Source organism: Strigops habroptila, chromosome 11 (assembly GCF_004027225.2).
Source record: "Strigops habroptila isolate Jane chromosome 11, bStrHab1.2.pri, whole genome shotgun sequence".
NCBI classification, from domain to species: domain Eukaryota; kingdom Metazoa; phylum Chordata; class Aves; order Psittaciformes; family Psittacidae; genus Strigops; species Strigops habroptila.
The window spans coordinates 16,455,844-16,470,134 of record NC_046360.1 but is presented as its reverse complement, the minus strand read 5'-3'; the positions used below and the strand labels follow the sequence as shown (position 1 = coordinate 16,470,134).

Sequence of the window (14,291 nt, the reverse complement as noted above, 5' to 3'; positions counted from 1 at the left end):
CTAAATAAAAAGATACGACGAAGTGTTAGCCATCTCCAGAGTATTACTCTGTTGCTCCTAGGCCGTCAGCAGAAGCCTTGGGTATATGACTATAGAGCATGACAGCCCCTCAGTCTCACTTTCATGCCTTTTTTTTTGTAACCATCAAGGCTAACATGCCTCAGTTTCTGGAGCTCCTGACATTTTCTGAGACATCATCAAAACGAATAAGCTCCCTTTGTTCATTTTCATTTTGTCAAGAGATAACTGGAAAGCTCAGTAAGTCACTCCTGAGATTTAAAACCATATTCCAATAATTTGGAGCTAATAGTGAGACCGGTAAAACTGTGCTGCAGACTCCCAGAGGAAGCCATATCACACTGCAGAGTTAAATAAAACAATACGAGTCCTACATCTGGCAGCATTGCTTCACCAGCCATGGGATGTGTGAAAGCTTGGGTGGTGGATGGAGAGAGATCTGAAACAGAAAATTAGAGAAGAAAGAAGCAAATCTGATTTTTTTTTCCCCTACTTATGTTTATTCATGAGCTTCGCTTAGCTTGATGTACTAGGAGTTACTGAGCCATCACTAAATTATTCTGCAGCTGTACTTCTTATGCATCTTCCTTCAACCACAACAAAGCTTTCTGGAAAGCTGCTGATGTAAGGAGACCTTGGTTACCCCTGTCGTGCAGCTGCAAAGCCTGGTACTAGGAATAGCACAGGGGATGCAGGAAAAAGATGCTGGCTCCCGACACAAAGCTTTCTAGGGGGAGCTGGGGTCTCCCCCTCCCTCAAGCCAGCAGCTGGTGCTGACTGAACTCTCCTCTTTCTTCAAGCAGGACAGGTATCCTGTTTTCTGGAAAATTCCCAGTTTTGTCAAGGGTGATGTGAACTTCAGCCTAAGAATAACCACAGATCAAGTCAACTTCGAATCACAATGGCTCTCTTTGATGGAAGCCATGGCCCTTTACCCTAAGCCTTGGTCCATAGTGTCCCAAATCTGCAGCAGAATTGAAGGGGAGAGCAGGAGGATGATGTGCACATGCACATTGGCTTCACATGCTGCATCCCCAGAAAAGGGCACAACCCTTACACTGCAGAAGAGGCAGCCAGCCTCTAAGCCTTCCCCCTCCACTTGGCTGCAAAACCAAGCTAACAGCATCAAAACTGCCTTTTGGAAGGTGAAATCAACTCAAAATGCAAGGGAGAGCCTGAAGTGCATCACCTAAATGCACTTCAGGAAGGAGAGTAACACGAGAAAACAAAACAAAAAACCATCCTCTAGAGAGATCTCTTTTATAAATTCACCAAGCAGAGAATTATAACCTCGTAACTCTGTGTTTTATCAGCATTATTTCATACTATATGGATACTTAACCCAAGGAACAAGACTTACAGAACAGCCATCAAAACTCATGTATCACAAGACACTGGCATTTGCCAGCAAGTCAAATCACATGGCAAAGTCTTCTGCTTGGCTTGTCACATCTGGTTTGATAGTGCATTCCTAGTCCAAACAGTAAATTTAATTACCAGATTAAAGATATTTTTTGTCTAATTCAATGCATTATTTTCTTGCTGGCATGTTACAACTAATAAACAATCTTTAAATAACATTTCAGTTGCACACATGCACATATATTATGAATATAAAATAATGACAGTATTTCACAGTGTGTGTATATGTATACAAACACACACACGAAGAAAACCAACAGCAGCAGGCAAGAAGCCTTGCACTGTGAGGGTGATGCTGCCCATCTGAGATGTAAAGAAGCTTTCACTGCAGACTACTGAGGAGGTTGGGGATGTCAATGGCTGCATTAGATGTTGTGTTAATAGATCATAGACTCACAGAGTAGTTTGGGTTGGAAGCGACCTTAAAGCTCATCCAGTTCCAACCCCTGCCATGGGCAGGGACAACTTCCACTAGAGCAAGTTGCTCCAAGCCCCTGTTTCCAACCTGGCCTTGAACACTGCCAGGGATGGGGCAGCCACAGCTTCTCTGGGCACCCTGTACAAGTGTCCCACCATCCTCATGTATCCACCACTCCCATAATTTTACAAGTGCAGATGTGGATAATACAAGATACTGTATTAGCAAAAGATGCTAATAGCAAGATGTTAATCAGAGTCTTCATTTCTAAGACGCTTCCTGCAGACACCCACTTTAAATTCTTGCACACAAGATAAAAGACAGAGGTCTCCTTTAGCAGTACAGACCCTGCAGTCCTGCTGGATCCCCTAAACTCAATGCCTATTCCTGTGCAAGTCCAAGGCAACCTGCACCACAGCCTTCCATGCCCAGGTAGTCCTATCCAGCGTAGGCAGTCCAAGGCAAGGGTGTGCTCCCTGGCTCTCATGGAGGTGGGATAGGCTGACGGGTTCCTCCTCCTGAATCTGCAACAGCTGTCAGGGACTGCAGACTCAGAGAGGGGCAAACAAGATAACATCCTCCCCATTTACCTCATACATGCATGCAATTTTCATCATGTCACTGCCTGATTTGACCCAGCAGCTACTGCATGAGTTTTAACTGTCATGTTTCCAAGGGAACAAGCACTTGACGAATTGGGATATACTTGGTGATTTCAACAGAACCACCCGATTGGCACAAACTGAGGTGTGAATGCTACAGTTCATTAGTTGCTCGTGCTCGCCATATACTTTGAAGAACAAAAATCCATTATACTAACTTTACTGTCATGATGGATGAGGGGGGAAAAAACAAAAAAATCCAAACATCCCCAAACACCAACTAAAAACCCCAAGAAACAAAAAGTGGAATGTTTTTCAGACATTTTGCTCAAAGCATCTTCTATTTTCTTTTTTGGAAAAAAACTAACCCATCCTATCATCACTATTTCTAAAAATAACTGTCTTGATAAACAGATAATGAAAGGAATCTGTCATTAATCTTAGGCAGATGCAGCAAATACAGAACAGCCTGGACTACATTAGTCTGGATTCAAAGAAAATCTCTTCTAGCTACAGTTTCCTGAAGAGTAATTTGATATAGCCACCCTCAAAACAACTTTTTTGCACTCAAAAAGTAATCACACCAATAGAAGCACAGTCTTTGTTTAAAAAAGAAATCACTGTTGGAAGAGATTCCATCATGCACGTCCTTGTAGGATGCAAGGCTGTGACCCTGCGAGATGCACTATTCAATTTGCCCTCCACAGATCATGAGGGCCCACTGAAAACAACATGATCTAGCAGCTAGAAGCTGCTCGACCCAAACAAAACACAGAAAAGCTCACCTACAAAAGCACTTAAATTTTAACTCCTTACCTCTGGCTATGATGTATTCTCTTATATGAAACCTTTTAAATCAAGACTGGGAACCTTTCTAAATCGTACTATCTAGGTGAGGAGCAAGTTACGACCTGCATCAAGCAGGAAATCATGATGATTGTCATGATCCTTTGATGTAAACCCCAAACAATATATGAAAGTGATTCAAGGGATCTCAGAGCACTTAACAGCAATGAACCAAACTACCTTACCTTGTTTATATCCAAATACTCTAACTTTGGCACTTCTACTGTCTCTTGCTCCTCGCTGCTTCCTTCATCAATGTCACTGTCTTCCTCCTGTGTGGAGTCTCTCTTCTGCTCTGCAGAGGAAGGTTTGATGCCCTTTTTGTCAGATTCCATCTCCCCTGGGTTCCCAGCCATGCTAGGCTTTTTCTGCTCTGCACCTTCCTCACTGGGGAAGGTTTCCCCTGCCACGCTACAAGAAGGACTGTCAATGCCACTGTCTCTGTTGGGAATTTTACCATTACTGTTCAATTCTGCAGTTGAGTCTTTATTGCCAAGCTCTGCAGAGGGCTCTTTGCTCACAGGCACAGCAGTACAGTCTTCACGGCTTTTGTTATCACCTATGCTTAGCTCTTTGATTTTCATGATGTCTGTGTTGGACAGATCTGCACTGCACGGGACGTCTGGCTCATTTTCATCTGGTTCACTTTTCTCATTTGAAGAACTGCTGGAAGCCACCATGTCACAGTCACATAAGCTCGGCTGTTTGGGTGAGTCCAGGCCAGGGTCCATCTTAAGAGCTAAATTGAGCTGGTTTCTTTGAAGAATATGTACAGGCTGCCTGCAGGCAAAGAGAAAGCACCACAGCCATTCATAATAACATCCAGAGGTTTCAAGAGTGCCCCAAAACACAGAGGGCCTGATTATCATTTGATTCAAGTTGTATTTCTTGCACCCCTCTGACAATCCTAGGAGGCAAGTGTGTGCACATTGCCATAATGATATTCACCCAACAATTCCCAATAAAAACACACCACCCCCAGCTGTAAGTTTTACTGAAATGGCCCCACTAGAACCCTGGGCCCTTAATACTCCCAATGCTGCCTTGAAGAACAGTCTGGTTTGATTTGGTCTTCAGAGAGTTTTCATGTATTTGTAAACAACCTGGGTTTACAGCAAAACACATATTTTACCATTTAGTGCCCCTTATATATAAAGTTTCAGAGGAAATGCTGTTCTACAGGACACCGTTCCACAACACATTGTGATTTAACTCTCCCCTGCCTCCAAGAAGCAAGCTAACAACGTCTGGTGTTTACTGAATCTTAGGCAGAAAACTCAATTACTTTATATCACAGTAGTCAAGTTCCTACGACCAAAACCCAACCTTAACATCAAGGCAACGTACTGAAAGCAGACTCTTGGCCTCTTGTTTCTCATAGAACACTTACCAAATTCAGCAGCTCTTAAGCTTCTTAAGAACAACTGTGTGTTACAAACTGAAAGTTGCTGTAATATATGCTTTTATAAAAACAAACAAACAAACAAGCAAAAGCAACTCATTGTGTAGTCAGTCAAGTTTTGCACTTCTGGTAGAAAACATCTTGAGAGGAGTTCCTACATGATAATTACAATTAATGTTTTCTATGGTTAGGTTCTAAGTTAAAAATGCAGAAAAGGGAGGTTAGAGCAGATCTCCAAAGCCATATTTACCTAATACTTTCAAATCTCTCAATGAGTGTGTTGACTCCTCCTGATATGGGTATTTCTTCTTCTCCAGGTGCTATGCTCCTTGACGACTTGGGATCAGCTGGCAAAGGCCGAGAAGGTGCAGGAGGAATTCTTTCCTGCCCGGGTTTGAGATGGACAGGCTTAGGAGGTACTAATAAAAGACAGGAGGAAAAATGGGAGGATAAATCTCCATCTTCTTTATCTTAAACTGGGAACAAAATTCAAGCACTCAGTGCAGATCGGGGTATCCATTCTTTCCCCATCCTTTATAAACGGCACAGAGCCAGTCCCGAAGTATTTCTTGGGCCAAAGCAAGCTGCTGTACACTAAAGAGAAATGACAGGCTTCTATTTTGTGTTTCTCGTGCTGTATCCTGATAACGACCCAGCAACTCACAGAACTTCACCGCTTCCTTGTTATGAAACAGGATGCACAGCTCACCCTTCGATTTTGCAAATGTGCTCACCATCAAAATCCCTTCCCAGACGTTTTAGAACTCAGGCACTCTGTTGAACCTCTTATACTGGAAAACAATAACCAAAACCAACCCAAAACAAGCCACCAAAACCCATCCCACCATGGATTTCAGTGCCTTGTGTTTGCTTGGTCACAAGCGCCACAGGCAGAACATAACAGTTTCTCTTCCTTTCATTCTCCCTCCCCCATCTTCTGTGGTGCTGTCTTCACTTCCTCTTTTGGTTCTGCATTCAGTTCTGTATGATATAAATAAAGCACAGGTTGTATGAATGTATACATTTCTGCTTAAGGATTCAGCAGGAGGTGAGGGTACAACATTTAATACAGTATTTTAAAAAAATGTCATTTTAAAAAATTTATTCAGACCTTGCACTGCTTGCAGGGTTCATGAGTTTGAAAATACGCAAGCAGTAACCCCTGGCAACAGGTTCACGTGCTGCTGTAGCTTCACACAGTGAGAGCAGCCTTACATGGACAGACCTGACACTACAAGGTAGAAAAACCAACTGCATGACTACTCCCAAAGCACACGCTACTTGGGTGGGCAAAGCCAAGGATCACCTCCAGTCCAGACTATCCACAGAGTTAATACATTAAAGGAGGAAACTCTAAATATGTGTTTTCTTTCAAGAACAATTTATTTCAGGCATTTCCAATTTTTAAATGGTCCAGATGGCACATCAGCATAATGTGATTAATATTGTAACGGAGTTTTAATTAGCAACTGCTCTGAATATAACTTCAGGGTTACTTTTCATAGGAGGCATATGCACCCAAAAAGCCAATTGCTGTTGTCCCTACCCCACAGAAGGCTCTGCATCTGTTCTGAGCTCCAACATCAACCCAGATGTCCTCCCTGCTCCAGCGGATCAGGAGCTGCCATAGACAGTCATTGTCTGAGGTCCGTGATAAAGGACTGTTCAAAGAGTTTTTGAGCTCCAAGTAAAGGTCTGCTTTAAACTATCTATATTACTGAATTTATTTCAGTACCAAATGGGACACTTCCTATAAAAGGACTTATTAGTGCAGTCTCCAAAACCATCTGGAATTCTTGTCTTAAAATAAAGGTGTTAACAGTTCAATTCTGAAACCACTACCACAAAACCTATCTTACACAGGAATAACAGGTGATCAGGAAAAGGAAATAATCTTGCATATGAATGGGATGGTGGAGCCCTATGTTTAGGTCACTGGGTTTTCACTCACACACCGCATGATCAGTGAGAGCCCAGCCATATCTCCTTGTAAAAACAAAATCAACCCTAAAAAAAGTATCCATGCAGCCATCTGGCTCATCTAGCCAGCAAAGGCAAGCTCTAGGCTCTTTACAGAAGGGGCATAATGCAGCACGCAGACAGGACAGAACCTGCCCCACATCCCCTGTCATGCCCTTCATAGTTTCAGACTGGTCCACAACACTCAGAAGTTCACTGCCAAAGCATTTACACTAATGGCAATGGGTGTCACTGCTGTCCAGGAAAACATTTTATAGCTTTCCTGTTAGTGGACTCCATCTGAGTCACCCAAGACAGCACACCGCACTGGACAAAAAGTAAGGAAGAAAACACTTCTGTTAGTTCTGAATTTTTATTTAATGAAATAATTTTGAGCACGGAGGCAAAGCCTATCAAGCATGACTTATGAAGCAAAATTCAACCATGCAGAGCTGGCACAAAAAGCCTATACTCAGAATTTACACATCACAACACACACTTTTAAACTCAAAACCATTTTAGACTGCTACAAAAGAAAAAAAAAAGTAGGTGCTTTTAGGTGGCGATTTAGGACCCAAAGTGGGAGCCCAGGGAGCTCTCCTGCCCATGCTCTGAAGCCACCTTCCACACATCAGCCCATGCAGGAAACAAAGCTGCTATTTTCTTGCTTGCAGGTCCCAGCCACAAAGCAGCACAACCTTGGATGCAGCTTCCAGCACCTGTTCTGCTCACGGACAAGTAAACTGGTGGAGAAAGGAAGCAAGCCAGCTGCGTGGAAGAGATATTAGTATTACGTAGCACACTCCAGGTGGTCCCTGAAGGCTGAAGCCATGCACTGGAATGGTATTTCCCCAGTCCTCCTTCATCCCTGGAGACATTCAAGGCCGGGCTGGATGTGTTTCTCAGCAACCTGACCTAGTTGAAGATGCCCCTGCCCGTGGCAGGGGGTTGGACTAGATGAGCTTTGAAGGACCCTTCCAACCAAAACCATTCTATGATTTTATGATAGCAGCCTACAGCTGTTTGGAAGGGACAGAAACCAAGACACAAAATCTTTATTGCAGAAGAAGCAAGTGAAACAATGAGAAGAAGAGGGACAGAATTAAAAAGAAAGAAAGACAAGGTTAAATATGTGGGAGAAGGTACAACCTGGGGCTGTAAACCAGCAGGGAATTAGGTCCCTTTCCTCACTCCCAAACCAGCATTTTGACCTTTACATTACTTCAGCCCCCCTGGCCATGGAATTTCTCTCCCAAGTGCCTCCTCTACAGTAATGCGCATTTATCAGCAACTCGATGGAGGCATTCCCATCAATCATCCCATCATCAGGTGGTGGGTCTGGCATGACTCACTTGGAAAGCTGGGAGGACCTAACCAAGAGAAATTCACGTGGTGCCTCACTTGCAAATTTGCTTGCTTCAGTTATGGTCCCTTGACAAGAAAAGGCCTTAAAAAACACACAAGATGAAGCAGAAGAGTTATTCCCTCGCACGTGAATACACTCATAAGAAGAATAAATGACCCAATGGCACAACTTTGGGTGGGGGTAGAGAGCCGCTCATAGAGTCCCAGGTGGTGATGCCGGCACAGAAACAGGCCTTAATGAGGCATCCATATAGCTCTAGGGAGAAAGCCCTGGGAAGAAAGGTTCTTGCATAAAAATACCAACAAAAAACAGAAGAAAGATTTACGGCAATCCCAGGCACAGCTACAGGTTGGGCAGAGAAGCGATTCAGAGCAGCCCTGTGGAGAAGGACTTGGGGGTGTTGGTCGATGAGAAACTGAAATGAGCCGGCTTCAGTGTGCGCTTGAGCCCAGAAACCAGCTGTGTCCTGGGCTGCATCAAAAGGAGCATGACCAGCAGGTCGAAGGAGGTGATCCTGCCCCTTTGCTCTCATGAGAGCCCACTTGCAGCACTGTGTGCAGTTCTGGTGTCCTCAACATAAAAACAACATGGAGCTGTTGGAGCAAGTCCAGAGGAGGGCCATGAGGATGATAAGGGGGCTGGAGCACCTCCCGTATGAAGACAGGCTGAGGAAGATGGGGCTGTTCAGCCTGGAGAAGAGAAGCTGTGTGGGACTTCAGAGCAGCTTCCAGTGTCTGAAGGCGGCTACAAGAATACTGGAGAGGGACTCTTCATCAGAGACTGTAGTGACAGGACAAGGGAGAATGGGTTTAAACTGAAATAGGGGAAGTTCAGGTTAGATATAAGGAAGGAGTTCTTTACTGTGAGGGTGGTGAGGCGCTGGCACAGGTTGCCCAAAGAAATATTAAATGCTCCGTCTCTGGCAGTGTTCAAGGCCAGGTTGGACAGAGCCTTGGCTGACATGGTCTAGAGTGAGGCGTCCCTGACCATGGAAAGGGGGTTGGAACTAGATGATCTTCAGGTCCTTTCCTCACAGAACCCTAATTATTCTACGATTCTATGATTCTGTTGCTGCGAGGAAATGTACCACACTGTCACAACTACATATTTATGGACATGGACACCAAGGAGAAGTAAGGATGGTTTACAGGAAAAATGTCAACTTCAATACAGTTAATTCAATAAAAGCCAACTTTTTTTTAGTATTATTTCGACAATTTCATTTTCCTGGAGAGGCGTTAAGTGTTTTAAGTGTTCTCATTTCTTTACTGGGTATACAACTCATACAGTAACAGGAGATCAACAAACTCTACAGGAAGAAAAGCCATTTCAAAGTTACAAAGTCAATAAAAGTGAATAGAAAAAAAATTGTACCATCTACCCTTCCTTGCAAAGTATCATATATCCTGTCCTCTCCTGTCGGATGTAAGCTAATTGCAGATACTTTTAAAAAGTAGTTTTATTATAAAGAAGTGAAGTGAAAGAATAAAATTATTATTTAGAATTGATGACAAAGAAGTGTCTTTCAGGAAGATGACTGGCACATCCATGACCAAGACTTGTAATGCTGATTTGTCACTTTGGCTAACCTGGCTCAGTGTCAGACACCAGTATGTGGTGTGATTTTCCAGTATTGGGTACTACACAACAGCCTCTCATGGGAATTTTCACTGGGACTTCTATTTCTTCTTCTGCTACTTTTACAGCAGTGACCAAAATATCTTTTCTCTTTTTCTCACGTGACAATGACCAACTATCACATGGACATGCTTCTTATATAAAATTTGGTTTATGAACTTAGACTCTTTTTTGGGATCACCCTCCTTTGTTCCAAACTATATGCTTTCTGCATTTGTAATTCCCTTAAGGCAATCACCCATTTTAGACAGTATTTTAACCAACTCTACAGTGTGGTGGCAGGGGAGGCACTTGACCAACTGACATGACAAAGTACAACCACATGTCATTTCACTGATGGAGAAACATGAAAAGAATTTACCCTCTTTCAAAAAATTTACTGCATTTTTTTTTTAGCATTCACAAGTTTTAGGGAAGAAAAGCTGGGGAGAGCAGAAGACCTGCCTGCAGACCAGATGGAATATCTTCCTGGCTTCTTTTCTACCATGCTTTGGGATTGCCACCTCTTTGACTATGATTCTAGCAGGCCTATGCGATCACCACAGCACACATGCCACCCTTGCACATGACTGATTTAGCTTCTATTTCTCATTTTTAAAATGCATTTGTTAAATTTAGATATTTCCTGCTGCTCTGCACAGTTCTGACATGGACAAAATGGAACATGACAAATGGAAAACAGAACAGTTTTTAACAATAAGCTGATCTTACCTAAATACTTAAAAATTATTAAAGAATGGAAACAATATTGCTAAATAAACTTACACTTTACAGTTGAATGAGGTATAACAACAATACAGGAGATATAAATTGACCAGCTAAGTAATTTGTTATTACTGAATCAATTTCTTCGTGAAGACTTCCCTAACAGGTTATCTAACACTGGAAAAAATCAAGGTAATCAAACACTACCAGCTGCACTTGAACCTTCAAACACAGAAATAATTATTTTGCGGTGACCTAAAATTAAACCAATTCATTTTAAAAATACTACACTTCAAGTGCAATAGAAGCTTGCACAGTTGCTAGAAGGACAAAGCCACTTGCCTTGGGGTTTCTGCAGAGGATGCATTTTGGCCAGTGGAGTTTTGGTTTTGGGCTTCCTTCCAGTTTGATGGATACATTGCGTCGGGCTGATGTGCTGCAGTTCCCCCCGTGCTTCCAACACTGGATTTGAGTCAATGTGACATTTGATTTGAAAAGGAGGACAAGGGCAACCTGAAGGAGGGAGGGGAAAAAAGTATTTATTTTGTTCTATTAATCCTGAAGAAAATTTGTGCTACTTTTAGAAGCATATCACTCATCTAAGTTCCTGAGGAAAGGGAAGGGAGTAGGAGGAGGGTGGGCCATTCACTCACAAGTTATTACAACCAATATATCCAGCCCTAATGATCATCTAGCTGATGATAATTAAATTGGTTGATTGGTAAGACAGATGGAGTTTTGGTAATCAGATCTCCAATTAATTAATTACTTCTTTACTAAGGACACCCAAAATAAAAGAGTAAATATAGAAGATAAAAACAATTTCAAAAGGATTTCTCCAAACAGAAATACAAGTGCCTCAGCATAGAACATCATGTTATTTAGGGACACACAACTAAGTCATGGTGAATTAGAAACATGTCCTGCATGGGGAGAATGGTACTATCACCATTCCTTCAGGATATGTAATCGTTCAAGCTGCATTTTACTGCTATTGATTATTTCTTCTTTCAAAAGGCTCTGGTCTGAAAGATGCCATTAAGATATGATGCAGTGGGAAAACAGAGAAAGAAGCGACTAATACGTTTGTTTGTCTTTTAATTTAACATTCTTGATTCATTTCTGTGGGGACTGTGGAAATAAACCTACATATCCACTTTCACATAGTGGATACTGCATTTTTTTATTTGGTTTGGGTTTTTTTGGATTTGTGGCAAGCCTACAGCTTTACTAGTATGTCATAAGAAGGTAAAAAAAGAGTTTAAAAAGGACTGTGGTTTAAAACTGCTGCAGTGGAACACAATAATATACATCCTTCCAGCAGTATTGAGAAGTGGAAAACATATCAAACGTACAAATCTGAATGCTAATCCTTAAAAAAATGGCAAACATTCTTTCCATATTCCCATTTTAAAGCGGACTAGCTGAAATAACCTGCATCCTGTAGAAAGGATTCATCTAAATGTGAAACATCAACCTTTGCCTTCCTGTGATGTGTTCAAGAACATGGCATTAGCTTCACAAATGCAACCTATTCTTGGCGAGATTTATATTAAGATCAAAAAACTGAACTGACAAGCATCTCCATCCGTATCAGCTAAATTATCCTGAGTTTATACTAATAGTATTAAATAAGGATGTGACCTTCTGAATAAAACCTTTGACACATCCAGTCAGCCTGGGGAGATTAGCTGAGGGCTCAAAACGCAGAAACTTCCACAGAGACACACATTTTTATTTTTTTAACATTACAGTCAATTTTGCTGACAAAAATCAAGTCAGTTGGCACAAATGTATTTACTGATCTCTGCCACCCAAATATACAACCCTGGAATTCCCTGGTATGGCTGACAGTTGCTGCTGTTGAAGCTTCATTAGCATTTCTAGCACAAAATCTGCTTTTCAGCAGATTTGAGACCAGCTATTAATATATCCTTCCAGCTGAAACCAGGAATTTATAAGTACTAGGTTTCATTCAAATATAATCTCACTTATCAGGGAAAGGCAGTGAAAATAGAAGTAGATTATTAGGGCAGATTAATAGATTATTGCAAACACATCATCATAGGAAGAGCTTACACAGATGCCTCAGCTCTGAGTACCAACATATCCCTCTGATAGCAACAGCAAGAGCAGTGCTGCAGCAGGATGATTTTTTAGGGGAAGGACCAAGACTTTCTGCTTATTAACAGTAGCTCAACACACCAAGCAATTAAAATCAAGCACAAGGGAAGAGCTCTAATTCATGAAAATGAGAAGGGCAGAAAACAGAGCTTGGTGTTTCAGCAGGTATTCACCAGTGCCTGTGTCTGGAAGACAATCCAGCAATGCTGCATTTTCCTAAAAATTACTTTAATGATCCAGTTCTTCAGTGGACAAATCTCTGTACCTCTAACAGCTATAGGAGAGATCAGAAGACACCTCTAACCATGCTATGTCATTTGACCACAGCAGCATTGTCTCTGCCATCGGGTACCACAACCCAGGGGTATCTTCAGCTGGGCATTCTAAGCTGAGCCCAGCTACCCTTATGCTGACTTGGGATAAGGTACTGGTTGCCCTTAACATCCCTGTTCCTCTTCAACCAATGCCACAAAAAAGGACTATCTTGTTGGTACCATTTTGTAAAGTATCAAAAGGAATTAAAGTCCAATTCTTTTCTCTTTCTACTGAGATTCACTGTTGAGAAAGCAGGTCCGACCATCTTTCTTTCTTAGTGATAAAAATCAGAGCTTGTGCTCGCTTGTTTGCTTTCAAGTGCATGGCACCGCCAGACACCTCTTTTATCTCTAGGCTAAAAGCTCTTACAACCTGCTTACACTACTGAAAAGTTGAGCACTTTGATGCATATTTTATGAATCCATATAGAAGTTTTTCTCTTCTACTGCATAAACTCATCAAACAATCAAGGCGCGAGACCCTTCAAAAGTATGTACTCAACAAACATGTCCATCTTGCCCAAAACAAGCTCTGACCTTGGTGCCAAATGCTCAAGGACTTGTGGACAGAGGCATCTGCAGAGTAAATACTTAGCAAAGCCTTATGCTACTTCCCATTAAACAAGACCTGATACTAATAAAAAAAACCACCCAAAAAACAAAACAAAAAAACAAACAAAAAACAAACCCCAACCCAAAAACAAAAACCAACCAACCAAAAAAACCCCCCACAAAACAAAACATCTAAACCCACAGTATTTTGTATCATCTTGTATCATCTTGCACATTGCATATACAGGTTACTGCTGAAAATATATCGCTGCTCACCTACTGCCCACACCCGACTTACACATTTATAGATGCCAAGACTATGTGGGTGCAGAGAAGAAAATAAAACTGGTAAGCAGTTGGAAAGAAGAGGAACTTGGAAAGCCACAAGTGCCTTCTTAAACACCAAATGTAGTGTTGGCTCTACATCAAGACAAATATGAATGGGTGAAACCACAGAAGTGACTTTCATTCTTTTTTATTCAATTGAAGCCAAGATGGTTCTCTCTATTTGTCTCTGATGTGGCCCCAAGGGGTGCTTTTTTTCACACAAGACAAAAATCCACTTTCCTTACATGTTTTTTCAAGTGCTATAAAATTACTTGTGAGAACAAGATTTACTGGATTATTTCACATGGAATTCTCTGAAAGTAAAACCCACTGTCTGCTGAGCACACTCCAGGGTGATCCCGGGAATGGAGAAGGAGAGGGAAAACATAAACAAGATCGAGGCATAGCCCACAGAGCCACCGCCAAATGTCTGTGGTTCTCCTAGACACTTCCAGAGGTGGGAGGAGGTGATGGGACCCCCATCACCTGCCCTCCTGCACCCACCAAACCTGCACGACCCAAGGTAGAAACTACCTTCTCTTTGCTCTCTGGTCCAGCACTGGATTGTGCGAACCTTCCCTAGACCAGATTAGCCATA

At 42.1% G+C, this 14,291-nt stretch overlaps 1 protein-coding gene across 12 annotated transcripts in view; it reads right to left on the bottom strand.

The window, feature by feature from the left end:
• FGD3 (FYVE, RhoGEF and PH domain containing 3) overlaps nt 1-14,291 on the bottom strand; it is a 121,775-nt gene that overhangs the window by 44,387 nt on the left and 63,097 nt on the right. For 10 of the 12 annotated variants that reach the window (XM_030500868.2, XM_030500869.1, XM_030500870.1 and 7 more), the window contains 3 exons: nt 10,719-10,889; nt 4,959-5,127; nt 3,492-4,086 (listed from right to left, as the gene is read on the bottom strand). In XM_030500868.2, the coding sequence (XP_030356728.1) occupies nt 3,492-4,086; nt 4,959-5,127; nt 10,719-10,889 (935 nt within the window). The remainder of the gene's footprint in view (nt 1-3,491; nt 4,087-4,958; nt 5,128-10,718; nt 10,890-14,291) is intronic. The other 2 variants (XM_030500874.1, XM_030500880.1) reach the window with 1 other exon arrangement.